Source organism: Myotis myotis, unplaced genomic scaffold (assembly GCF_014108235.1).
Source record: "Myotis myotis isolate mMyoMyo1 unplaced genomic scaffold, mMyoMyo1.p scaffold_m19_p_33, whole genome shotgun sequence".
NCBI classification, from domain to species: Eukaryota; Metazoa; Chordata; class Mammalia; order Chiroptera; family Vespertilionidae; genus Myotis; species Myotis myotis.
The window spans coordinates 2,273,906-2,300,410 of NW_023416339.1; the positions used below are offsets into that span (position 1 = coordinate 2,273,906).

Consider the following 26,505-nt stretch of genomic DNA (forward strand, 5'->3'; position numbering starts at 1 on the left):
ATGTATAGAGAAGATGGAGAGGAAATGGAGGATTTCACTGACCGCTGCACAGGGGTGACAGTACAATAAGACAGGAGAAGGGCTTCCCCAGTAGAGTATACATATCAGGGAACATGGTTGTAAATTGGATCAAGAGACAGACTTCACACCATGTGGCTATCCCCAGGGAACTTCACTGTCCTAGAAAGAAAGAAAAAAAAGATAGACCCTCAAGAGTTTAAAACTGACCATCTTCTGCTCACAACGTGTTTTCCTTTTTCTTTTCCATCAAGGGACTTACATTTTGCTTGTGTGTGTGCGTTTTCCATGAATCATGCTAATCCTTCCTTGTTTAAACTTTCTGATACAAAGCAATTTCTGCATTTATAGTACGGATTTAATTTCAGGAGGAACCCACATATACACACTCACCTCACTTTTTTAAAACTGGAAAATACAGCCCCGTCACTCTCTGGGGTTGACTCGGCAGTATCAGTGAGAAGGTCAAGGGTGCACCCGCTCTGACCCAGCAGTTCTGCATGTTGGAATTTATCCTGCAGGAGGAAACCTTCACAAGTGCACGAGGAGGTTTGGTCAGAGTATTCATCACAGTTTTGCTTGTAATAGAGACAAACTGGAAGCGTTTAGGGGAATATTAAATAAATGATGATGCATCCATTCACAAGAATACTGCGCAGCCTTCTCAAGGAGGGAGGTCCGATAAAAAATAAACAAAAGAGGGAGGTCCGTGTGCGGATGTGCCCTGTGTGGCGAGGGGCACCGCACACTGCAGAAATTATGTGTCATGATCCCAGTTTTATAACGAGAAAAGGTGATTTTGGCTGTTTGTTTCCACTCACTCAATATTATTTATTGAGCACCTACTATGGGTTGGGCTCTGTTCTAGTTGCTGGGGACACAGCTGAGGACAAATCAGACAAATCTTCGTTCGAATGGGGCTGAAATTCCAGCGAGGGAGACCACTGTCAATAAGACAAATAGAACGCCTAGTTTGTTTGATGTGAGAAGCTGCTGAAAGCAAACAGGGGTGGAGACGTTGGCAGGGTTGAGATTTGAGATCTGGCAGCCAGGGAAGGTAATATTTTAGTACAACCTGAAGGAGCTGAGGGAATGAGCCCTGCTCAGACCGGGAGGTATAACCCAGGAAGAGGGAGCAGGCGATGCGAAGAGCGTGTATTGGGGAAACGCTGGAAGATAAACACCAACCTGTGAGTGTTGCTTATCTCTGGGAAGTAGAATGTGGTAAGGGAATGCCACTTTTTAAATGTTAAAAATTAAAAAATTTCAAATGATAAAATTTTTAAAATTAAAAACAAAAGAATACACTAGCATATTTTCCTTTTATAACTAAAGTCATTCGTTCTTTTTTTAAAAGGGGATCTTAGGGGTTGTGCAGGTGGTGTGTCTCTTCATGGTGAGGGCCCAGAGGAGAGTCAGCCAGAAAAGAAAGTGAGTAAAGTCAGATGATGGGAGCTCTGAGAATTAAGAGGAAATAAGAGAAGCAAAACCAACAGGGATTTTTTTTTAATTGAGGTGAGATGAGATTTATGTAACATAATGTAACCATTGTAAAGTGAACAATTCAGTGGCATTTAATACATTCACAGTGATGTGCAACCATCTCTTCTAGTTCCAAGACATTTCCACTTCCTGCAAAGGAAGCCCCATCCCCATTAAGCATTCCTGAATCCCCCTCTTCCTCCAGCTCATGCAAGCACCAAACTGTATTCTGTTTCTGTAGATGTGCCTCTTCTAGATGGACAAAAGATTGAAACAGCCCGGAGTCCATCAGCCGATGAGCTGATAAACAAATGGGAGTCTATTCACACAGTGGGATATTATTCAGCCACGAAAAGGAATGAAGTAGTGATACACACTACAATGTGGGTGACCCCAAGTGCATTATGCTGAGTGGAAGAAGCCAGACACAACAGGTCGCCTCTCGTATGATCCCATTTATACGAAATGGCCAGTGGAGATTTTGCAACATTTATTTTGAGCCTGATATTCAGGGAGTGGGCCACACATACATTCCCTGCTCTTGGAATTATTTCAGGTTAGAGAGAAGGTCTAGTCAGCCACGGTGAGAATGGGTGTTGATGCCTCCAGTGAAGCAAAGGGCCTGAGACTTAGGTGGTAAAAAGAAGAAATAGGAAAGTTAATACTAGTAGCAGCACTTGTAATAAAAACAATAACATAGGCATTGATTGTATGGTCACCATGAGACGAGCCCCATCTTATGCTTTTCTAAGCTTACGAAGTTTTCTAATCATCACGGGAGCCAGAGTAAACAATAACAGAACTCACTGCATGCGGAGCCCTGTTCTAAGTGTATTGTGTTTATCCACTCATTCCGTTCTCATACAGCCCGGTGAAGCAAGTGCTACTTTCCCCATTTTATAGAGGAGGAAACGGAGGCTCAAAGAAGGATCTCTTCTGCTCGAGGTCAAAACCATGCCTGGCCCTTAAGCCCTTGCAACTACTCTGCTGTATGATTTCTCATGCAGATATTTCCAGTTTTCTGAGCAGAAGCATGGTCTAGCTGCCCCGGGTAGACTTCTTTTTTCAGAACCCAAGTGTTGAAGGTCCTTGGATAATATTAAAAAAACAAATGACACATCAAATCTATTTGGTGTCGGGTTTTTAATTTTCTCTTCATTTGGTTTTCCTGCTGACATAATGAATCTCTTTTGGCCTCTATTCTGTATGTGAAAGGTAGATCTTTACACATGTCTTGGAGAGTGTTAGTACTTGACGCTGCGTTTGCTTGCCCTGCCCCAAGCCTGCCTGGGATCTGGATGTGAAAGGAAACTTGCGCCTCTTTGTCGCTGGCCATGGTGCTGAAAACATCCCAGACAGCACCAGCGTTGCCCTTGTTAGCATGTTGTCTCTGCTGGAATCTCATACTGATGGGCTGGCGGAGAGCTCTTTTCTAGGCTTGATTTTTTGGTTGTTACTGTGTGTTAGAGAGTGTGAAGCCAGATTCTGAACACCGCAGGCCCTTTGAATTATTGGAAGTTTAAATATTTATTAATATGACCCACTGAGGATGGCCTGATGAGGATGTGGACTAGCATGCAATGGTTGATCGGTACTACATTAAATTGTGGTGGTCGGTTGGGACTCAGGTCTAGTCAGCTTGGTCTCATCCATATGATTAAGGCCCCAGGTGTATCTCAACTCCAATTTTTAAATAAAGGCAAAACCATCCACCTTTTTTTTAAAAAAAATCTCCACCCAAGGATATGTTTCATTGACTTGAGAGAGAGGAGAAGGGAGAGAGAGAGAAAAAAACATTGATGTGAGAGAGAAACATCAATCAGTTGGCTCCCTTATGTGCCCCTACTGGGATCAAACCCATAACCTAGGTATGCGCCCTGACATGGAATTGAACCCACAGCCTTTTGATGCACAGGACAGCCCTCCAACCAGCTGAGCCACCCAGCCAGGGCAAAAACCCATCCACCTTTTAATAAGGGTAAGCTGCCAAGTGGTCTTCCATGACCTCATTTATGACCTTAAGCAATTATTTTAACCTCTCTGAGCCTTGCTTTCCTTATCTAGAAAATGAGGCTTGCAGCAGAACCCACCTTATAAAATTGCTGCAAGGAATTAACTGAAACAATGAGTGGAAAGTGCTTCGCATGGTGTCTGCCCAACGAAGCACTCAATAAATGGCAGCTGTAATTATGGTTGTTGTGCCTGTTAATGGCCCCATAATAGTTGATCATATTGCCAAGTTAAATTGTGGCTTTGGTTTAGTGGAGCAAGGAATACGTTCTACACCCGTACATCTAGAGCCCCAGTACCCTCCTCTCTTTTCCTGGTAATTGTGACGAGTGTGGAACTAACATGAAAATAAGGTCTGTTGGGATTTTCCCCACAAGTTCAACTGCTTGGTTGACTCAATGAAGTATCTGTTTCCTCATAAAACATCCATCAGGCAGCCCCCATAGTAGAGACAAGACCTTGATCAGTTAACAAACCTGATTTGATTTTCATACTAACAACAGGAGATTGGAAGTGAGATGGGGTGGGGGGAGGCACCACAAAGAGAAGGATGAGTTACTTGGATATTCTGCAAGGTCTTGCTAAGGGGCTGGAACCATCAGCCATACCCACTTTGCAAATTGATTTTCCTTGATGTTCTGGTTCTCAAGAGCAGCTCCTGTTAGCAGATGCAGTCCTCCCTCCCTCCCTGGGAAGAATTGCTTGGTCGTTTCCAGTGTCACACACAGCCCCTCTCCAGGGCCTCTGTGGGTCCTTATCAATTTAATTGAGGGGGGAGCTTTGTGCATCTGCACTTGCCTGCAGGGCTGTTTGCTACCCTGCCTTCCAGGAGCCATTTCAGGAGCCAGCTTTTCCTCACATCAGGGATGCTTCTCTCCTTTCATCTCCACCCCCCCACCCTCCCTCCCCTTGGCCTCTTCGGCTGGCTGATTATTCTGGATCCCGCTGACACAGGTGCTTTTTCACCAACCAATCCGGAAGCAGGAAGGCTCAGCTCAGCTAGCAGAGGCATTGCTCGCTGCAGCTGTGAGTTAGAACCCAGGCTTTCTAAATCCGGAGGATCAGGCACAACTTGGGGTTGGGCTGAGAAAGCCTTACCTCCCCCTGCCTGGACTTCTGCCTGGGCCAAGGCATCTCTTCCCATGCCAGAAACTCAGTACCCAGTCTTCGTGTCTGTGCCCAGTCACACCATTTTCATTTTAAGGAGCTGGTTCTGTCCTTAACATGCCCATAGAGAGTTGGTATGAGATGGAGTTGGGGAAGAGGTGCAAAAAACAGGAAACCCACCCACCCTTCTTTCTTGCACAGGTGTTTATTGGGCAACTACTATACTGTATAGCTTACACTCTCTTTGGTGCTGAGATGAACAAAGTAGACAAAAACTCTTGCTTGCTGCCCTAACCGGTTTGGCTCAGTGGATAGAGCGTCGGCCTGCAGACTGAAGGGTCCCAGGTTTGATTCCGGTCAAGGGCATGTACCTTGGTTGCGGGCACATCCCCAGTGAGGGGTGTGCAGGAGGCAGCTGATCAATGTTTCTCTCTCATCGATGTTTCTAACTCTCTATCCCTCTCACTTCTTCTCTGTAAAAAAAATCAATAAAAAAAATATAAAATCATCTTCATTATAAAAAAAAATTCTTGCTTGCATAGAGCTTACAGTCTAGTAGGAGAGACAAACAGGGAAAGAAGAAAAATATGGCAGATGTTTGGGGACAAAGACCAAGGGAAAGAATGAAGCAGGGGAAGGGGGATGAAGGATCTGACCTTTGAGTAAAGACCTAAAGGAAGTGAGGGAGGGAACCAAGTGAGTCTCTGGGGGAAAGAGCATTCCAGGGGTGAGCACAGCAGAGGCAAAGGCCCCGGTGTGTTTGGGGAACCTGGAGGAGGCCAGTGTGGTTGCAGCTGAGTAAATGGGGAGAATGGAGAAGATAGGGGCAGGGCGTGCAGGGCCCTGCTGGCTGCTGGGAGGACTTGAGCTTTCGTCTGGGGAAATGAGAGCCAAGGGAAGGCAATGGCTACTTCCACACGCATTAAGTGATACTTTTCTTTTTGCTTATTTGTCTCATTCCAGCCTTGCTCTTGTTTCATCAGGTCTTGGGTTTCTTATCAGCCCCCTTGCCTGAGTGGTAGCAGAAGCTGAGGAGTGCGGAATTCTCCTGGGGTCAGGACGTGGAGGAGAAAGCTTGGGGGAGAAAGAAAAGCCCCCACCACTTCTTTCGGGATGACTCAAAACCACAATTACCTGGGCTCCTCCTGGCCCTGAAATAGATGCAAGGCAGCTCTTGCCAAACTTCGGTGTGCACACAGATCCCCCGAAGCTCTTGCTAAAATGCAGCTACTGACTCAGCGGGTCGGCTGGGGTCTGAGGCTCTGCGTCTCAGTGGGAGCTGCCGATGCTGCTGGTCCTTGGACCACAAGGATCTGAGGTCGATGGTGCACCGTCCCTTACGGGGCATTAGCAGAATGCATGGGTGCATGGAGGGAGAGGGAGATGACATTTGATAGCCAGTGTGGCTGTGTCTGTCAAGAACTAAAAAAAAAAACAGAAACAAGGGAGGAAGAGGCAACCTTGTTCCATTTGCCGGGTGTGCTGACTAAGGCTTCATCACTGTACCCAGCAAGCTCTGGGTCTGAAATCCAAGCGACACTGTGCACCTGAAGCCCTGATAATGCAGCCCATCAAAGTGCTGCTTGCTGCCGGCCTTCTGGGACGCTTCCTGGAACCTCAGCTTGAATCTGATGCAAAGGAAGGCACATCCCAGCTGTTTGGGGGCAGGAGGCCAGGGGGCCAGAGGAGTGAGAAGGAAGCTTAATGCAGAAGTAAGCAGGGAGCTAGCTGGCAGGGAAGGGAAGCAAAATCATCAGATTCAAATCATGATTTCAGAAGCTTCGGTAAGGGGAGGCCAGGGAAGGGCTTGGCGTTGCTTCTCTGTGTACAAATATTGTCTCTTATTTTCTGGGCTGCAGGGTGAGGCAGAATGGAGTATTTGTGCAACAGAGCCCAGCTTTGTTCTCTGTGCTCCTAATGACTGTCAGCTCGGAGGCAGGAAGCCAATCAGAGACGATCGTCGGCAAGGCTGGCTTTTGTTGGCTCCCCAAATTGCCCTGAGTCTCAGATTTGCTTTTCAGAGTGTGCATGGAGTGCAACTCAGCTGTTTTCGGCTGGAGGCAAAGGCTGGAGCTGGTGACAAAGAAGGCCCGGCTTTCCTGACTTATGTAGACGTTTACTCCCAGGTTTTCTGTTGCAGACTCTGTTTTCCCACCTGGAAAGTGGGTTTATGCCCCAACTCCTCCAGCCTGTAAGACCCCTTGGTTTTGTGGAGCTTCCAAAATGCTGAGCCTAAGTCTAGAGCCAAAGAGGAGACTGAAAACAGTTAAGTTTCCAAGGGAGAAAGCTGGGAGGAGGACAGCGGCTAAGCATGGCCAAGTTCACCAGGACCCGCTCTTTGATCCTTTTGCACAATAGTGGATTTCAGTGTTCCCCGGTGACACTTGGCAGTGTCTGGAGATCACCTTTAGTTGTTGTGACTTTTAATTGTTATAACTGGGGAGGAGAGGGTGCTACCGGTAACCAGTGGGAAGCCAGTGATGCTGCTCAACATCCAGTGCCCAGGACACCCCCACCCTAGAGAATGATCTGGCCCGGATGTCCGTAGTGTTGAGGTTGGGCAGCTCAGCTCTAGAGTAAGCAATACCTTATGCTTTCTCCCCCTAACACCCCTTTCTCCAAACCTAAACCTTCTTCTCAGGGTCTGCCAGGTCCATGTATCAAGGCTGCTGGACCAGGGGTGCTTCTGCAGGTCCAACAGGGGGACAGGGGACCTTCTCACTCACCAACCGATCAAGCCCTAATATGAACTGAACAGGACAGACCTTCCCCAAGTCAACTCCACCCAGTGGTTCTCTCTGGGGATCTTGTTAACCACAGGAGAGTTCCCAGGATACAGGGAGGAGTTTGCCTGGAGGGAGGCTGGATGCCGCCTCTGCACATAGCTGTTGGTTACCTTTGCACTTTCCTGATAATGCCCTGTGATGCACAAAAGCTTTAAATTTCGATAAAGTCCAATTTATCGATTTTTTTTCTTTCATTGCTCATGCTTTTGGTGTCATATCTCAACCGTATTTTATTTATTTTTTTATTTTCTTTGGTTAATCCTTATCTGAGGATATTTTTTTCATTTATTTTTTTTAGAGAGAAAGAATGTGTAGAAGGGAGGGAGGGAGAGAGATAGAGAGAGAGAGAGAAACATCCATGTGAGAGAGACACAGGGGTTGGTTGCCTCCTGCACACACCCCCCCACACCCCCCCCACGGGCTGGGAATCGAACCTGCAACCCAGGTATGTGTCCTTGACTGGGAATCAAACCCGAGACCTTTTGGTTCAAGGACCTATGATCTAACCACTGAGAAACACTAGCCAGCACTGATGATCACCGTATTTTAAATTGCAACCCAGAATTTGATCTTTCTTGCCTTTTCTTTCTGTAGCATTCACCATCTTCTAATGTACTGTGTAATGTGGTTATTTCACTTACTTGCTTCTCCTTACTTCTCTGTCTTACTCTCCAGTGTCTCCAGTGCCCATAATAGGGCCTAGCACAGTGATGGCGAACCTTTTGAGCTGGGCGTGTCAGCATTTTGAAAAACCCTAACTTAACTCTGGTGCCGTGTCACATATAGAAATTTTTTGATGTTTGCAACCATAGTAAAACAAAGATTTATATTTTTGATATTTATTTTATATATTTAAATGCCATTTAACAAAGAAAAATCAACCAAAAAAATGAGTTCGCGTGTCATAGGTTCGCCAGCACTGGCCTAGTACATAGTAGGTGCTGAATTTCATATTTGTCCAATAAATGTTAGCGGTGAGATGGAAGAAGAATATTCACATTTTCCTTAAAAAGTCATCTGCCTGGTTTTTAGGGCAGAGGAATTACTCTGTATGAGACTATAATGGTGGCTACATGCCCAAACCCATGAACTGTTCAGCACCAACAGTGAGCCCTAGCATCAACTGTGGACTTTGCGTTACTGTGATATGTCAGTGTAGGTTCATCAGTTGTAACAAATGTGCCACTTTGGCGGGGGGTGGGGGCGGGGAGCCGATGTGATCGTAGGAGAGGCTGTGCATGTGGGGGAGCAGGGGGTTGTGGGAAATCTCTGTACCTTCTGCTCAGTTTTGCTGTGAAGCTAAACAGCTGGAAAGCTTTTCCTTAATTCTCTGATACTCCCTTTGAATATATGATTTTAGCCACCATCATAGCAAACTGCATCGTCCTCGCCCTGGAGCAACACCTACCTGACGATGACAAGACCCCCATGTCTGAACGGCTGGTGAGTGATGCCTCTCCTCTGCTTCTGTGGCAACTGATGGGGTGGTGGGAGCAGAGGCCGCTCTGGGTCTTGGAGCCAAGAGCTGGATTGTGGACCCCCTGCCTGGGGAAGCATAAATATCACAACACCAATAATCTGGGACGAGAGATGCCTTCACTGCCCATCGCGCACCCTTGCCACCGACAAGACCTGGTGTCAACCAGGTGGGGTCGGGTGAGAGTGGTCACACATTGTTCATGAAAATGTCACATTCAAACCCAAATTCTTGTGAAAAATTTGGTCCATACACCAAAATACAGAGAACAGTAAAATGAACACACACACACACACACACACACACACGCATACACACACGCACACACACACACACACACACGCACACACACCCCATGAACCCATCATCCAGATTCAACAGTTGTCAAGATTTTGCTTCATGCGTATTTTCTGTCCTTTTTTTATTTTCATGGTTTGTCTCGACCAACATTTCTTTTTCTTTCTTTTTTTTAAAATAAATTTTACTGATTATTTACAGAGAGGGAGAGGAATAGAGAGTTAGAAACATGGATGAGAGAGAAACATCGATCAGCTGCCTCCTGCACACTCCTCACTGGAGATGTGCCCGCAACCAAGGTACATGCCCTTGACCGAAATCGAACCCGGGACCCTTGAGTCAACAGGCCGACGCTCTATCCATTGAGCCAAACCAGCTAGGGCGACCAACATTTCATAAGGCAAATCCCAGACAACATGTCAGTTTGTGGTCAGATACCTAAGTTTGCATTGCTAAAAAGATGGGTGTTTCTTGCATCACCACAGCTTTATATTCACGCCCAACACAAGTAACAGTGGTTCCTTGGGGTCATCTAAGACCCAGTCAGTAATCACATTTCTGTGATTGTCTCAGAAATGGCATTTCACAATTGATTTGTTTGAACCAAGATCCAAGCATGGTCTAGATTTTGTTAGGTCACTTAAGACTTTTAATTTATAGTAATACATTCTCTCCTGTCATTGCCTTATTGTAGAAACCAGTCCAGATGCCCTAAGGAGTGCCCCACATTCTGATTTTTGCCTGGTGGCTTATTTATGATGTCATTTAGCTGTTTCTCCATCCCCTGTGTTTCCTATACATGGATGTCAGCTCCGGAGGACATTCAGAGCCCTCATTCAAACTCGGCAGAGCTGAAAACTAGCATTAAGATCCTTCTTGACCCACCCCCACCCCCCAGCTCCTTGCTCCCCTCCTGGCATCCTGACAATACAATGGAGGAGACTTCTCTCCTTTCTGTCACTTTTAGAAGCAGTTGTATTAGCTCCAGGGTAGAGAGGGGGTTGTAAGAATCCTAATGGTTCCTAATTCATACAGTATTGATGGTCTCAAGACTTTGGAATTTTAATAGTTATGCATTATAATGTGTATTCCAAAAAGAGAACCAGTCTAGCAAAATTACGATTTCAAGACCTTTTTTCAATTTTGCTAAGTGAAGAGAGTCAATTGAGAGAATAGTAAGCAAACAGTAGTGCCATGGCGAACTGATATACAAAAAAATGAAGGCAGAATGCAAATGACTGAAGCTTGAGAAACGTTATCATAACAGATGGGAAAGTGTCTGTGTAGGGACTCTGATAGAGTGGAGCTTATAGCTTCATTTCATCTATAGACCATCAGCTGGAAACCAGAGCTGGCGGGAGGTCCAGAGAGAGGTTGGGGTGGAGCGGGCAGAGGCACTGGCCATTTGCCAGTGAGCGCAGAAGTATTTTTCCAATATTTTAGCAACCTGAACATCTGTGCCGGTGCATACCAGCTGAGAGCCATCAGAAATGTCAAATTTGGGGGGTGAGGTCGGTGTACCGGGTCCAACCTCAAAGGCCTTGAGTGATGTGTGTGACAAGTCAATAGGCTAAGCCAGCGCTTTTCTGGTAGAGTTTTCTGTGGTGATGGAAACGTTCTCCATCTGCACTTTCTAATATGGAAACCACTGGAACGGTAGCTAGTGTGACTGTGAAACTGAACCTTGCATTTTATTTCATTCAAATTCATTTAAATTTATTTAAATGTAAGCAGCTAATGTAACCAGTGGCTGCTGTCTTAGACAGCGCAGGTCCAAACGGTTCTCCTTGGCCAAGTGGTGTGTGAAGTTGACCAAAAGGAAAGAGGGAGGGTGCCTTCCCCTTGTGTCTGTTTCTCTTGCAACAGCCTTCGGGCCAGAGAACTCTAGGAAGGATGTGGTTGGGGCCGGGAGCCTGGTGTGTTGCAAGAGATGAGGGGAGGTGGGGACAGATCTCCAGGTGGGCTGGCGCCCTGATCCGTGCCACTCTCTGCCTAGCAAAGACCTAACGTTACCCTTTCTCCCTTCCAGGATGACACAGAACCATACTTCATTGGAATTTTTTGTTTCGAGGCTGGCATTAAAATCATCGCCCTTGGGTTTGCCTTCCACAAAGGCTCTTACTTGAGGAATGGTTGGAACGTCATGGACTTCGTGGTGGTGCTAACGGGGTAAGCGGAGTGTGCTGTGTTTCTTAGCGTTATCTTGAATTCCAAAGACTTTGGAAATGTAGCCGCTGGAGTGGTCCAGGCTAGGCTCGAGGAAGCTGAGCCTCCATGTTCTTCTGCCTTCCTTCACCCCACCTCCAAATCTCAGCTACATATTACAGCGGATGCTTTCTGTTACAATTAGAATAATAGCTTATTAGAGTCAACTGCTTCCAAAGTGCTTTATGTGCGTCCTCTCATTTAATCCTCCCAACAACCCAATGAATTAGGAAATATTAATATCCCCATGTGACCACTGAGGAGTCACAGAGAGGACTTGTCTGAGAGCACCCAGCTAGGAAGTGATGGAACTGGGATTTGAAGCTGAGATTATGTGATCGCAGAAGGCATGTTGTTAACTCTTGTGCATGCATGGTCCTTTTGCTTTGCTTGGAGATGTCTTGCCCCTAATTTAAATTGGTTAATGTTTGTCGAGGACTTTGGGGTGCAAGAGGTAGTGGTAGGACTCTGCAGAGGACCCGTCTAGATAAGGTGCCTTCGGGAAGTCTTCAGATCTGTATACGAGGAACTATAGTTGAAAGGTGGGTGTGTATACACTTTCCATCAAGGACCCTCTATAACAAAAAATCCAAAACTAGGTAATGACAAACACAACCAAAGTTTATTTCTCTATCATTTTAAGTTCAAAATAGCTGTTCCTCATTGGCAGGCTTCTCTCCTCAGAACAGTGGTTGAGGAGCCCGGGCCTAATAATGGTTCCTCATGTTAACCCACACCTTCCAAGAACTCTGTGCTTATCTGCATCAAACCACAGAAGAGAAATGAGCACAGAAGGTGATACTTGGGAGGTTTATGAGCTCGGCTGGGACCTGGCACATACTCTAGTCATATGCCATCACTACAAGAGAAGCTGGGAAATTTGAGACCGTGCATAGAGAGGAAGGCAGAAGGCAAATAGATTTGGTGAAAGGCCAGCCACTCTCTGTCCCAGACCTCAAAGCCCTTTATCAGATCCCAGTAAGGACATTACCATTTTGTGTTGATTCTGCCTCCTCTGCGCACCCACTCCCCTCCCTCAAGCTAAGCCTGGCTCTTCTCTTCCAAGCCCCCTCTTTGTTGGGAGGCCTTCCTTATAGTTCTCCTCTGTGGGGTCGCAGTCCTCCGTGGGTTCCTATTTCTCTTCTAGGCTCTGTTGCTGCTCTAGGTCCTGTCTCTCTTGGCAGATGCCATGGGTCTTAGCACTCATACTGTGTTGGCTAGGCTCTCGCTATTCACGTTTTGAGAACATATGTTGCTCAAAGCAATGTTGCTTCTCACAGTAGGAGCTATGTCATATGGGGCTGTTTCAGTAGAGGTGGTCAGAGGTGAGAAGTCTGTTTTGAGGACTCTGGGATAGCTCTAGCAGGTGGGGTTTCCTAAGGGACCACTGTTGGCTATATCCAAGTTCTGTGGCTTAAGACCTTAGCAGGTTCCAGGGACATGTCATGGCATTGGGCACTTTCCTCTTCACTTGCTAGAAAACTCATCTGTGAAATGGCCCCATGGCTGACTTTGTTATTGTTGTTGAAAAATGTATAATAGCCGAAACCAGTTTGGCTCAGTGGATAGAGCGTCGGCCTGCGGACTGAAAGGTCCCAGGTTTGATTCCGGTCAAGGGCATGTACCTTGGTTTCGGGCACATCCCCAGTAGGAGATGTGCAGGAGGCAGCTGATCAATGTTTCTCTCTCATCGATGTTTCTAACTCTCTATCTCTCTCCCTTCCTCTCTGTAAAAAATCAATAAAATATATTTTTTAAAAAAGTATAATAAAAATAATCAGACATTCAAAAAAATGTAGAAGACAATAGAACAAATATCTGTGTATGCAAATATTCATTCAGTGAATATTTAGTGTGCACCTACTATGCGCCAGGCTCTGAGACACAGCAGTAAACAAAATAGACAAATATCTCTCCTCTTGTGGAACTGATATTCTAGTGGTGAAGAAAGACAAAATGAATGAATGAATGAGATATCTAGTGTGTAGATGCTGGTGAAGGCTACAGAGATATAATAAATCGGAGAAGGAGTGGGATGTATTATGGGCAGGAGAGCTAGAAGCCATTGGGAGGGTGATATTTTAATGAAAATCTGAAGGAGGTGAGTGAATGAGCCATGAGGACAGCTGAAGGAGGAGAGGGCCAAGCAAAGAAAACAGTAGGTGCAAAGGCCCTGAGGCTGGACTGTGTTTGATGAACAGTGGAGGCCAGGGTGGCTAGAGCAGAGTGATGGAGGGAGAGTAGAGGAGGTAAGGGCAGGGAGGCGATGGAGCAACCTACCATCAAAATGAACCTTTCTAGTACAGTTTAAGTCCCTGTGCTCCTTTTTCGGGCCCCATTCCTTTCTCTTTCCCATCTAAAGGCAGTTTCCAGAATTTTGCTTCTTTCCATTTATGCATTTACAGTTTTATTATATAAATATATAAGACATACATACATATGGTACTGTTTTGCATGCTCTACATTTCTCTATAAATGTTTTCTTCTACAACCTGCCTTTTGCACTTAGCATGAGATTACTCTGATTGACAAGATAAATCTTAGTATACTTAGTATTCTGCAGTATGAACATTCTACCAGGTATTTATCCATTGGGGTTGTTTCCAGCTTTGGGCTATTTTGAACCAAGCTGTCTCCTCATTCTTGCGAGTGGATTTCTCTAGGGCATATACCCCGGAGTGGAATTGCTGAGTCGTGTACCATACACATCCTCAGCTTCACTAGATATTGCCAAATTGCTCTGCAAAGTGGTTGTGCCAATTTATGCTCCCTGGGGGCTGGCTTTTGCTGGCAGGGGCTGACTTGACCTTGCTGGCAGGAAGGAGCCTTAAAAAACCCTGGTTTTTTTGCCCTGGCCGGGTGGCTCAGTAAGTTGGCGCATCATCCTGTACACCAAAAAGGTTGTGGGTTCAATTCCCAGTCCAGGCGCATACCTAGGTTGTGGATTTGATCTCTGGTTGGGGCGCACACGGGAGGCAACCGATCGATGTTTCTCTCACACATCGATGTTTTGCTTTCTCTCCCCCCCCCCCTTTAAAAATCAAGAAACTTATCCTCGGGTGATGATTTTAAAATATACCCTGGGTTTTTTTTAATAGCATGGTTCTTGAAACACCTAGGGAAGCTCTTATACTATTGAGCATATAGCAAGTCTCACTAGGTGATCAGTACATTGAAAGGTGGCCATTCGATGGGGGCAGTTTGCCAGTTGGATGTTTGTATCTGCTCCTTGATTACAACAAGGTGGTCTTTTTTTCTAATTTTATGACATCTGATGAGCCTCTAGAGGAGAAATTATTCATCTGAGGCAAATAGATTCTGAGGATAGAAGCTCATAGTGGTATCCATGAAGCCTTTAAAATTGCATGCAAATTTTTCTGGTTTTTAGTTTTCATTAGATTCTCAGGGGGTCCTAGTCTTAAAACCACAAAGAGTTACTGTTGTAGGTTTCTATTCCTTTCTTCTTCTATTACCCTTCTTTCTTTTTCCTGCATTTTTTTCCTCTTGCTTTGTTGCTTTTATTTCTTCAGTAATCAACCACCCTTCCTTATTGCCTGGTGGTTTTATCTCCTTCAAATTCAGGCACAGAGCTCACATTTCATTACTTCAAATTTCAAGGGGCTACTTAGTCTCCTGTTGGGTCATAAGCTAGGAACAGGGAGATGAGACTCAAAGAGCTGCAAACCCGGCCTTCTGCTCAGTGTCACTGGTGGGGAAGTGTAGTAAACTCTGAACTCCATGTTCCGGGGGGAGGGGACTCGAGTGTATTAATTTGACATTGAGACAAAGATGATTTTTTATGAGCACTTTCTGATTAACTCATTGTCTTCTCACATTTCTGAGTAACCTATAGTATTAAAACACCCATTTTTTCATGGATTACCAAGGTTTTTGCCTTCTTCTTGTGTAAAGTTTGGTGAGAAAGATCTTACCCATAGATTTTTTTGTTGTTGTTCTGTATAGCTCAAGGCCTCAGAGAAAGTCTAACTGTAATTTAATCAAATTCCTTTAAAGTGGACTTCCATTGTATTTGAAGGACTGAATCAAACTGAAAATGTGTAAGAGGAATATTTCAGATGCTTGGCTATACTTCTGAGATAACAGCTTTTACTGTAATGCTCAAATATATAAAACATCTGAGGGGTCAGATACAATTGTGCAAGTTAAGAAAAGAGACTGAACATTGGCAGGGTAGGGATGAAGACCGTTGTTTTCGTATTCTCGGGCTTAGCAGCATACATGCTTGGTAAAATAGATGGTTGCTAAGCTGGGAAGTGGTGATACTTCTGACCATCAGTGTGTCCTGGGAAATTCACTAAGCTGTTTAAGGAGATGGGGACCATTGCACTAATAAGAGATAGTCAAACATTCCACTGTGACAGAAAAAAATATGGGCGAAAGAGACTTCCAGAAATGGGGGAATTAACAGAGCCCAGTGGTTAAGACCTGGGCTTCAGAGTCAGAGGGCTCTCTGCCAGTGGTAAACTTGAGCATGTGAGTTTATATCTCTGAGCCTCGGTTTTCTCTCCTGGAAAAAGGGTAATGATGATAGTGTCCACCTCCTTAGGCTGTGTAGGGATTAGAGGAGGCAGTATATGTGGCAAATGCCATGAGTGCTCCATAAATGGAAGTTGGTGATCTGAAGGGGAAATTAAAACAAATTCCTTTGGAGGCGTAGGGTTGATGCTGCAGGTACTCCAATCCACCATATTCATCCAGCTCACGCAGCTGTGGTTTGTAGTTCTCGTGCAAGCTAACCTCTTTGCACCTCCAACGCTCTCATCTTTGTGCATTGCTGTTGGAGGGTCTTCCACAGCATGGCAGGTGCTGGTTCAGACCACATGGCAGATGTTGAGCACCCCCAGGAACAGTCCTTCACCAAAGAGCAAGGGAGTTCATGTATAAATACCCTGGCTTCCCCATTGCCCAGTAGAAAACTCAGAGGTGCGGTTCTACAACTTCTCAAAGGGTCCTCTGCATGATAGAACCCCAGTTGCTCACAGTGAAACTCAGTCATCCATGCCCCCTTTATCAACTCCCAGCTCATTCCTTATAATTCTGTGGGTCGCCTCCCTCAAGTCTTTGTCTTGCCTCTGCTCTCCGAGGTTTCCAAACAAACCCAAGGAACAATAGGTGGAAAGCCTAGTGCCGTGGTCGGCAAACTGCGGCTCGCGAGCCACATGCGGCTCTTTGGCCCCTTGAGTGTGGCTCTTCCTAAGCCTTAGGAGTACCCTAATTAAGTTAATAACAGTGTACCTACCTGTATAGTTTAAGTTTAAAACATTTGGCTCTCAAAAGAAATTTCAATCGTGGTACTGTTGGTATTTGGCTCTGTTGACTAATGAGTTTGCCGACCACTGGTAGTGGATTTGATGTTTCAGCACCATGGACAGCACTCAGCACACTTTATTGTATGAAGGTGTCGTCCTTTCTCCCTCTGAGCTTCATCCCTCCCCCTAACTGACGTGAGGGGGAGGGGGTACTTAGCAGGGGCCAGATGGCCAGGTGACGTTTTTGTGTGGCTGGAGAAGACCTTGCTGTTCCTCTCTCCACAGGTTTAGGGGCTGATGGAGGTGTTGTCCTCTTGAATTGCTATGACAAACTCCAGCCGGCCTCCACAGAGGCATGTGGCCACTGCCTCTACAGTTCGCAGGGTAATGACTCCCTCTTTTCTCACCAGGGCAGGGAGGTGGCTGCCTGGCGGGCAGAGGAAATCTCAGTGGAGCAGGAAGCAAGTGGGTACCTGGGGCCCAGGCAGAGGCTGCCAAGCGAGAGACACTGTGCTTTGCTTTGTGCAGGGAGGCGCTACGGGCGCTGAAGATGGTGTGTGTGATAGAGCTGTCCAGGGAGGACAGGGGCCTAACCTTACTTTCAGTGGGGTTGTATCGCACAGTGGTAAAGCTGGGCTTTAGGGGAGAGGGGAGTCTTAGGAAAATGGAAACCCCTCTTTTTCTTGACTTCTCTGGCTGTATTGAGCTCCTTGATGATCTCATTCAATCTCAACGGTTTAAATACCTTCTAACACTAACATTTTCCAAACTTAACATTTCCAGCCTGGAGTTCTCTCCGAGTCCTCTCTTAGAGAGGAATTCACTGGCATTTCACAGTCTAGATTGTCCAAAACGGAACTCCTGAGCATCTTCCTAATATTCCCTCTTCCTGTCTTCCCATGTCATTGGATGGCAGCTCCAGCCTTCAGGGGACCCTGGCCAAAAATCCTGACACCTCTTCTCTCTCACACACCCCATGACCAATATTTCTGCAGATTCTATAGGTTCTGTCTTTAACATACACTCGGGATCTCACTACACTTCCCATCTCCATCATCATCTCTCGGCTGGGTTGTTGAAGCAGCCTCTGTTCATGTGTTTCTGCCTCTGTCCTCCCCCTCCCCCCATAGCCTGTTATCAACACAAGCAGCCAGAAGGATCTTTTTAACACATAAATTAGATCAAATCACTTTCCTGCTCACATCTCTCCCGTGGTTCCCATCTCACTCAGTGCAGAAGCCGAAGTCCTCACCATGGCCCACAAGGACCTGCGCGATCTGCCCCCATCTCCTCCTGCCCTCTTCACCCCCTACCCTCCTCCTCACTCACTCCGAGGCTGAAGCTGCACTGGGCTTCTCCCTATACCATGGGAGAAGCCCAGTGCAGCTTCCTCCTCAGGCGAGTTTCCACCTCAGGGCCTTTGCACTTGCAGTTCCCTCTGCCTGGCATGCTCTTCTCCCAAATACCTGCTCATCTTCAAAACTTTACTCCAATGTTCCCTGGCCCCTTACCTACGATTTTAACACTCTCCAACACTTTCTGTTCTCTTCCTTCTATTTAGATTTTTTCCCATGCATTACCATCTTCTGACAAACTAGATATTTCACTTATTCATTTCTTTGCCTGTTCCTTCCACTAGGTCAGCTCCATGAGAGCAGGGATTTGGTCTCTTCTGCTCATGATTACATATATTCCCCAATGTCTGAAATAGTGCCTGGCACACTACTGTGCTCGATAAATGTTTTTGACTGAATGAATGAATCGATGGTACCTGTGGCTTACCAATATTGAGGGCAGGTTTACTATAAAATAAACTGCTTCTCAAGGCCGACAGACCCCTAGGGGCCTGAGGACCCATGGCTGTCAGTCGGTGCAGATGAGACGGTGCTGTTGGGCCTGTGACCTAACCATTGCATGTACTGTGGTTAGAATATGCCTGCCTGGGGTTGTGATGCCACCCCAGGAGTTATGGTGTGTCTTATGTCTTACAGCTCTGAATGCTAACTTTGGGAGTCAGCTGTGTTCGCTATCGGCATTAATCAGGTGGCACAGATTTGTAGATTTGTGTGGAGGAGGGAGTGTCTGAACCGGGGGTGGGGGTGGGGGGGGGTGTTCCCGGGCCCGCTGCGTGTGATTGTGCAGGTTGCCCATTTAACCAGGCGCTGGAGCATATTTCTAAGCCTGTGATTCAGTTATTTGTTAAACCTTCTTTGGAAACATCAGAGGCTCTCGAGCTTCAAATGCGTTACTCCCGAGAGTCCCTTCAGCCCTAGGAAGCTTTGATTTTAGAAGTCAGCGTTTTGTTTGTCTTGTTTTGTGGAGGGTTTTTTTGTTTGTTTTTTAGAAGGGGGTTGTACTGAAGGGGCACGGGGCATGGTGGTTTTGTTTTCACTCTTCACGGGCACGTTGGAAGGCCACCCACAGAATTTCAGGGCACAGAACTCTGGCATCAGGGACAGGAGGGAAACCTCAGCCTCTAAAGCCCTGCTCTGGCCACTAAAATGTGGTTGATGCCGTCTCGCTCGCTTCGTGTGGGTTTTCCAGGAATGTTAAGTGGAATAATTATAAGACCGAGTGGGCCGGAGGGATCAGACGAGGAGGTCTTTGTGAACTACACTGAGTTTAGATGGATAGGACATTTTTAAAGCCAGCACTGGAAAGTGTGCAGCAAATATGACTTGCCATAAAATCATTGGTATGCAGTTGGTACACAGACAAGAAGAAAAAGGAAGAGTGTGATAATTACAGTAGATTGTGAGGTCATTTCTACCTGCCACGCCATTTAATGAGCTTGTTTCCAAGGAAAATGCATGAGATGTGTTCCTTACAGAACCCAGTTCAGTTAGGCGAGTTGGGAAGGCTTTTCTCTGCAAGTAACAGACGAGGCAGCTAGAAGGGCCTTTAGCATTAAGTAGAGGTTTGTGCCTTCTGACTTAGAATTCCACAAAGCAGTGGACCGAACTAGTTGAGTAGTTTAGTGATGTCCTTCCGTCTTCCACTCCACCTTCTTTAGTGTGTTGGATTTTGACTTCATGCTTTGTCACCTCAAGTTTGCAAAAGAGCGGCTCCATCTCCACTTCTCACAGCCTCATCCATGACAGGAAAGTCATGGTGGGAAGAGAAAACTTGCATTGGAGGTATTTCTCTTTTGATCTAGAGAGAAAAATATTTCCCAGAAGTTCCCAACAGACTTCCTATTGGCTATGTATGGGTCACATGACCATTTCTAGCTTCAGGGAAGACCAGAAACATGAGTATCGGCATTTTCGCCTTTTTATGGGAGGCTGGCTCTGCCTGTAGGTAAGCTGAGAGAGGGAAATGGCTATGGGGACAATTAGCAGTTTCTGTCACATGTGGCATACTATTCTCAACCTTTTATTTTTTGTTGATTTCAGAGAGGAAGGGAGAGGGAGAGAGAGATAGAAACATCAGTTTTGTAATTCAGATGAGAGAGAATCATTGATCGGCTGCCTCCTGCACGCCCCCCACTGGGGATCCAGCCCGAAACCTGGGCATGTGCCCTGACCAAGAATCTTACCGTGACCTCCTGGTTCATAGGTCGATGCTCAACCACTGAGCCACACTGGCTGGGCTATTCTCAAGCTTTTATATCACATATTACTGTACACATTATACACGCTATTACTGTCCAGACTTAAATACACAACACAACATATACCGTGCTTTATGGATGATTTACGGGTTTTCAAGGATATCTTTGAGTTATATGCATTTTTCCCCTTGTGCACTGACTTTAAAACCAGAACGTAACTCTCTCATGTAAAACACAGTGTTACTTTGGAGATGTGTGTTCAGATCCTGACTCTGCCACTCCAAAGATGTGTGACTTGGGGGCAAATAATTTAGTCTCCATAGTTCTTATGTTAAACTAGAGGCCCGGTGCACGACATTGATGCACTGGGGGGGAGGGGGGGGGGAGGTCCTTCAGCCCGGCCTGCGCCCTCTCATAGTCCGGGACCCCTTGGGGGGATGACGACCAGTCACTATAATGCACACTGACCACCAGGAGGCAGACACTTAACACAGTCAATTTGCATATTAGCCTTTTATTATATAGGATGAGGCTCGTGTTAATACTTACCTCATTGGGTTGAGGTGAAGATGTAGGAATGGTGACAGCTTAACTGGAGAGACATCCACAAAGAGGTTGGCTAAGGTTGGAAAGAGACTGAGCCCTCTAGGCTTGATGGTGGGACAGACAGAAACCCAGAGTCAAGGAAGCCCCTACACTTGGGGACCAGCGGGTGGAAGAGGATCAGGGAAGGAAACAGGAGATGCGTGGACAGGGAGTTAGGGAGGGAGGTAAGCCTCCTTGGCTCTGTCTATTGCAATTTCGGCAGAAGAGAGAAGAAACCCCCTGGGGCTTTGAGGCTTTGTAATTCAGAAGGAAAGAGTGTTGTCCATAGGGAGTTGGGGAGGCATGAAACCTTGGTGGCGGAGGGCTAAGAAGAAAAGAACACAGTAAGCCTGACGTTCCCCCATTTGGGAAGTTTGGCAAAGAGAGGAAGGAGGAAATATTTGGTAGTTTCTACCATGTGTGATGGGTTAGGTGGTTCCATTTGGGGAACTGCTTGACTTCCCAGGTCCTTTTCCCCTCCTTGACAAAAATTGTTTTCAGAAGGGTGAGATGGCGGGCATGTTTAGAAACACAAAGAAAATGGGCATCGTGTATTTTGTGCCTCTCCATACATAAAATTCTGGCTCTATCATACGAAGACATCTGGACCGATCTTCATGAAACACAGAGAATACATTTGGGGTGGTGGTACTCTGGGAATATACAAGAAATTCGTCTGTGGAGCTCCCCTCTCCTGCAGAGGTAGGATACGATTCACCAGGGCAGCGGACATTAAGACACGACTGAGAGCTCTCTTCTTGGGAATGACGTGTCTGGTGTATTGTGCTTCCAGATGTGGAACTACGTTAACAGGTACTCAGGTAGAGCCTTCAAGTTGCAACATTGCTCTGCAGCCCAGGGCATGAGCTCTCTGGCTCTCTCAGCTTGCCCTGCATTTAGGCTGAGCTGCCAACCCAGTGTCGGCAGCTCTAGACGAGAGGGCAGCCAGGATACACACGTGGAGGTTAGGACCGTGGGCTTTGGAATTTGAACAGATACAAAACCCAGCTCCACCATTTCTAAGCTCTATAACCTTGAGTAAGTGACTGTACCTCCCCGAATCTTAGTTTCTCATCTGGAAACTGGGGGTAATAACATTCCCTCTCTTGTAGAGTTGTTTTAAAGTTTAATAAGTTAATGTTTGCCATGTGGTGGGTTAGATGAATGGATGGTATTTACCAATGCAAGGTCTTAAGAGAGAGCAAGGGATGCGGTGCTTCTTTGGGCCTCAGTTTCCTCATCTCTGAAATGGGAACAATAATTCTACCTACTCAAAAGGTAGGATTCAATGAGTCAATATCTGTAAACCACTTAGAAACTGGCACAGAATAAATGCTCACTGATATTAGCTATTATAAGACTAATAACTATAATTATAATGATGATAATAATTATTACTACTTTTCCAGGCCCACTTCCAAAGACCAGTTAGTTAACTGTAGACAACATTTGCTCTTCTTAGTTGGGGACCCAACATCCAATTTGGAAAGACTCCCGCCTTTGTGTGCCATACTGCTGGATTACAGGACCCCAAATTTAATCTCAGGTTGAAGGTTGTGGGTTGAGTGTCTCCTGCCCCCCCCACCCCTTGGCAGTTAGGGCATGTGATTGACACTCAACAGTCACATGCTTCCCCACCCAGGAATTTGAAAACAGAGTAAGTGACCCCAAGATGAAGGGATGGTTCTGGATTGCTTTGTGGCAGCCTGCTGCCGGGGGCGGGGGCAGTCTGGCTGCATTGCTCCTACCCATTTTCTGAGCCACCTCCTCTGGCCTCCTATGGATTAACTGAGCTTCCTAAAAATCCCCTGTATGCTAAAACAGCCAGACAGATTCTGAGGTTTGCAACCCAGAATCCAAACTGACCCTTGACAAAGATTTGAGGGCCAATAGTTTGGCAATCCCAGGAAATGTAGGCTGGTGAATAGAGGACGAATACAGGGAACAGAAGGCAGCCGGTAAAGGTCGCATTAGCTAGCAAACGAATCAGTGCTCTGGGCAAGTAGCGCTTACTTAATCTCTCTGGTGAACGCAGAGGCTGAGTAGAACATGCCCCTCAGAGTTAGCCCTGCTAAGGAGCAAGAGAGCTGGGGCGGGGAGTCCTCCCGGGCACGAGCTCGCTGGCTTTCCCGGCTGGCCCTGCGTTCAGGCTGAGCACACCTCTGTGGCCAGAACGTCGGAGACATTGGTAGTGAGCAATGCGGGACACAGGCACAGCATGGCACAGCGTCAGCCTTGCGGTCACGCTTGCCTAAGCCTGCCTCGAGTTGTTGCTCAACTGCTTGGGTTCCTGATGAAGCCTTTTGAGAATCAGTTCATCTCTAGGCGTCAGCCATGAGAAGGAAATGAAGCTCGTCCTGTTCTCCCCAAATAGGAAATGAGAACAGCTGCTCCCTAGGGAAGGGATGAATGAGAAGCAGCTGAAAGCCACACCCTGGACCTTCGGGGAGTGTGGGCTCCGTTGATATTCCAGAGACAAAGAACTCTCCTTCCTGGCAGGGGAGGGGGGGGGTCATAGGATTTCTGTGCAGGAAATAGCTGGGATCAGAGCAAATTAAACGGCATAGAATTTCTGAAGCTAAAAAGCCAAACAAGGTCTATGTGGGTCCTCGGACCTGGGGTTGGGGGTGAGTTAGCAGCCTTTGTGATCGTCTGTGACTGGCGATGATGAGTAGCATTTGTTCCAGAAAGGGAGGGATGAGGAAACCAGGCTCTTCTCACTGTGAAGTGAGAATGGCATCGTCAGGGCAGCCTTCCCCTGAGTGTAGCACAGCAACCTGCCTGTGTGTTCACGCCTGAAAAAGGAAGGAGAAATGTGGTTCCTAAAGTCTCACTGTGGAGTCTTGTGTGACCTGGAAATGGGGGGAATTTTGAAAGATGCATTAGTAGTGTATTCAGTGGCAAGAAACAAAATCCAACTCATGGTAGCTTAAACCAACGGTGCTTACTTATCTATCTCATGTGACAAAGCATTTTGGAGTGGGTACCAGTTGGCATTGGCTGGCATCTCTTTGATTCTTTTCGCCTCTACCTCACGGTTGCAAAATAGTTGCTGGAGTTCCTAGCATCATGTCCGCATTCAAAGCAGAAAGAAGCAGGGATGAGATGGCTCCATCCAGCTCTACCAACTTTTGTATCAGGCAAAGCAAAATCCTTCCCAGAAATCATCCATCGAGCGTCTACTCACGTCTCATGGACAGAAGCATGCCCCATGGCCATCTCTAGGTCCAAGAGAGCCTGGGAAAATACTCAGTTTTTCTAACCATTCTAGAGACTGTTCTAACTTTTGATTTTATATATGATTGGAGGGTGGGTTTAATGTCATAACATTTTATTTTAAAACTCTGTCCTGCCCAGCCAGTGTGGCTTAGTGGTTGAGCATCGGCCTATGAACCAGGAGGTCACTGTTCAATTCCCGATCAGGGCACATGCCCGGGTTGCGGGCTCAATCCCCAGTGGGGGTCGTGCAGGAGGCAGCCGATGGATGATTCTCTCTCATCATTGATGTTTCTATCTCTCCTCTTCCTTTCTCTCTGTGATACTATAATGTGTATTGTTATAGTAACAGTGCCACATGACTAACAACCCAGAAACCTATTGGTTTAAAGTGAGAAGCATTTATTTAGCTCCTTCTGCAGGTTTGCGGGATAGGCGAAGCTCAGCTGGGTGCTTCATCTGGTCTCAGTTGAGCTCTTCCATGCATCTGTGGCCAGCTGTGGGATGTTGGGTGGCTCCTCTCTCTGGATGTTGGCTCCCTGTAGACTGGTTGGTCTAGGATGGTCTTGGCTGGGACCATGGTGCTCTGCTCCACGTGGTGTCTGATCCTCCAGCAGGCTACCCTACACTTGTTCACCTGGCGGAAGCAGGGTTCTAGGAGAAAGAAGTTCACAGACCTCTGGAGGGCTAGCTTCAGGAACGGCGCGCCCTCCCTGGCCACTGTTGACCAAAGCAAGCAGTGAGGCCAGTTCAGATTCAGGGGTGAGACAAGAGACCCATCTCTTAGTGGGAGAAGCAATACATCACATTACAAAGGGTGTGTATCCAAGAAGTTATTCATTGGGGTCACTGAGGCCCCAATTCCTGTCCCCGGCTGCGTGCTGGCCTGGCTTCTGTTAGCCAGTGGTGCGACACCCTCCCCTTCCTTTTCATTCCTGACTCTTAGCGAGAAGCAGGGATGATGACGTGTTACTATCACTGCGTCGTTCACAGTGAAAGGGGCAGAAAATGCCAGCGGACGTTCTGCTGAGAGTCCAGGGCCCGTCACACCGCCACCTGGGAAATAGAAGTGGGGAAGATTGCACAGCCTCCTCAGATGCCTTCAGCTTTTATCAAACCCAGACTGGATATCGGAGCTCTGAGCCCTCACGGGCAGTTGGAGCAAAAGAACAGATTTCTTGCCAGCCACATTGACCCGTAGTTCACAGCCGCGCAGCCTGACTCCGCGCGTCCACTGGGGCTTTTGATTTTGTTCTTTTTTTAAATGTCACCCGCTCCTGATCAGAGCTACATGGAAACCTTGTTTCAGTTCTATTGCCTCAGGGGAGAGAGGCCAGGCTGGTGGGTGTCTGATGGATAGCTTTTCTCCACCCTTCTCCCTCCCACCCCAACTCTTTTTGTTTCTCTTCTTCTTTAGCTACCCCTCTTCCCTCCTGCATTTCCGGGTTTGCGGAAACCCAGGCCATTGGGGGAAGTCAACCTCGGAGTAAGAAAATGAGCATTAGTTGAGCACCTGCTGTATGCCAGGCCCGTTACGCACCATATCACCTTCAAGCCTTCCCACGACTCCATTAATATTGTCACAGATGAGGAAAACTAGACTTAGAAGTTACTTGTCAAAGTCACACAGGTAGGAGGAAGTCTAGAGCCTGGATTTGGATGCAGATCTACCCCACTGCAGAGCCGGGCTTCCTTCTGTTTACTGCCTCATTTTAGAGGGAAAGATAGCGAAGGGGATCCCAGCTGCCTCTATCAGCAGTATCTGCTCATTCACCCCAGGACCTTTGCACATACTGTTGCCTGTGTCTGGAATATGCTCTCTCCTAGGTGAATGGCTAATTCTTACTCAGATGTGGTATTTAAAGTATTTAACATCCAAGGTGGCATGGGCACTGACTAATTTAAAAAGAGGCTCCCCCACGGAATAAGTGGCTTATTTTGCTTTGGAAGACCTGTTAGGTATAGAATTCATATCTTTAAATATTAAAATTATAAGCTACATATTGAGATGCTTACACGCAGAAAGTTACATGGGAAGGATATCAGTTGGATGTTGTCTGTCTCACATTTACACAGTCATAAGTAAATTCATTGACCAGAATAACAGGAAAACTATGAATACCATTTAAATTCATTGCATGTCTCTCTTTTTGTCCCAAGGTTACATAGTTGAGTTTGTTGATGATAAATACCAGTTAGATGCGACTTCACTAAATGCACAGACCATGCATTGCTGAGCACAGTAGTCCCCACTTTACCCATGGTTTCACTTTCCATGGTTTGAGTTACCATGGTCTGCTGCGGCCAAAAAATATTAAATGGAAAATTCCAGAAATAAACAATTCATAAGTTTTAAATTGCATGCCGTCTGAGTAACTCGATGAAGTCTCCCACTGTCCCGCTCTGTCCTGCCCCGGACGTGAATCATCCCTTTGTCCATGGTGTCCAAGCTGTAGACACTTCCTGTCCATTAGTCACTGAGCAGTTGCCTCAGTTATC

At 46.5% G+C, this 26,505-nt stretch overlaps 1 protein-coding gene across 4 annotated transcripts in view; it reads left to right on the forward strand.

Moving 5' to 3' along the window:
• Positions 1-26,505, forward strand: part of CACNA1A (calcium voltage-gated channel subunit alpha1 A) — a 285,647-nt gene that overhangs the window by 100,489 nt on the left and 158,653 nt on the right. For 3 of the 4 annotated variants that reach the window (XM_036302811.1, XM_036302810.1, XM_036302812.1), the window contains exons 1-2: positions 8,746-8,846; positions 11,207-11,346. In XM_036302811.1, the coding sequence (XP_036158704.1) occupies positions 8,754-8,846; positions 11,207-11,346 (233 nt within the window). In that variant the 5' untranslated portion in view covers positions 8,746-8,753. Of the gene's footprint in view, positions 1-8,740; positions 8,847-11,206; positions 11,347-26,505 lie in introns of those variants that run through there. The other variant, XM_036302813.1, reaches the window with a different exon arrangement.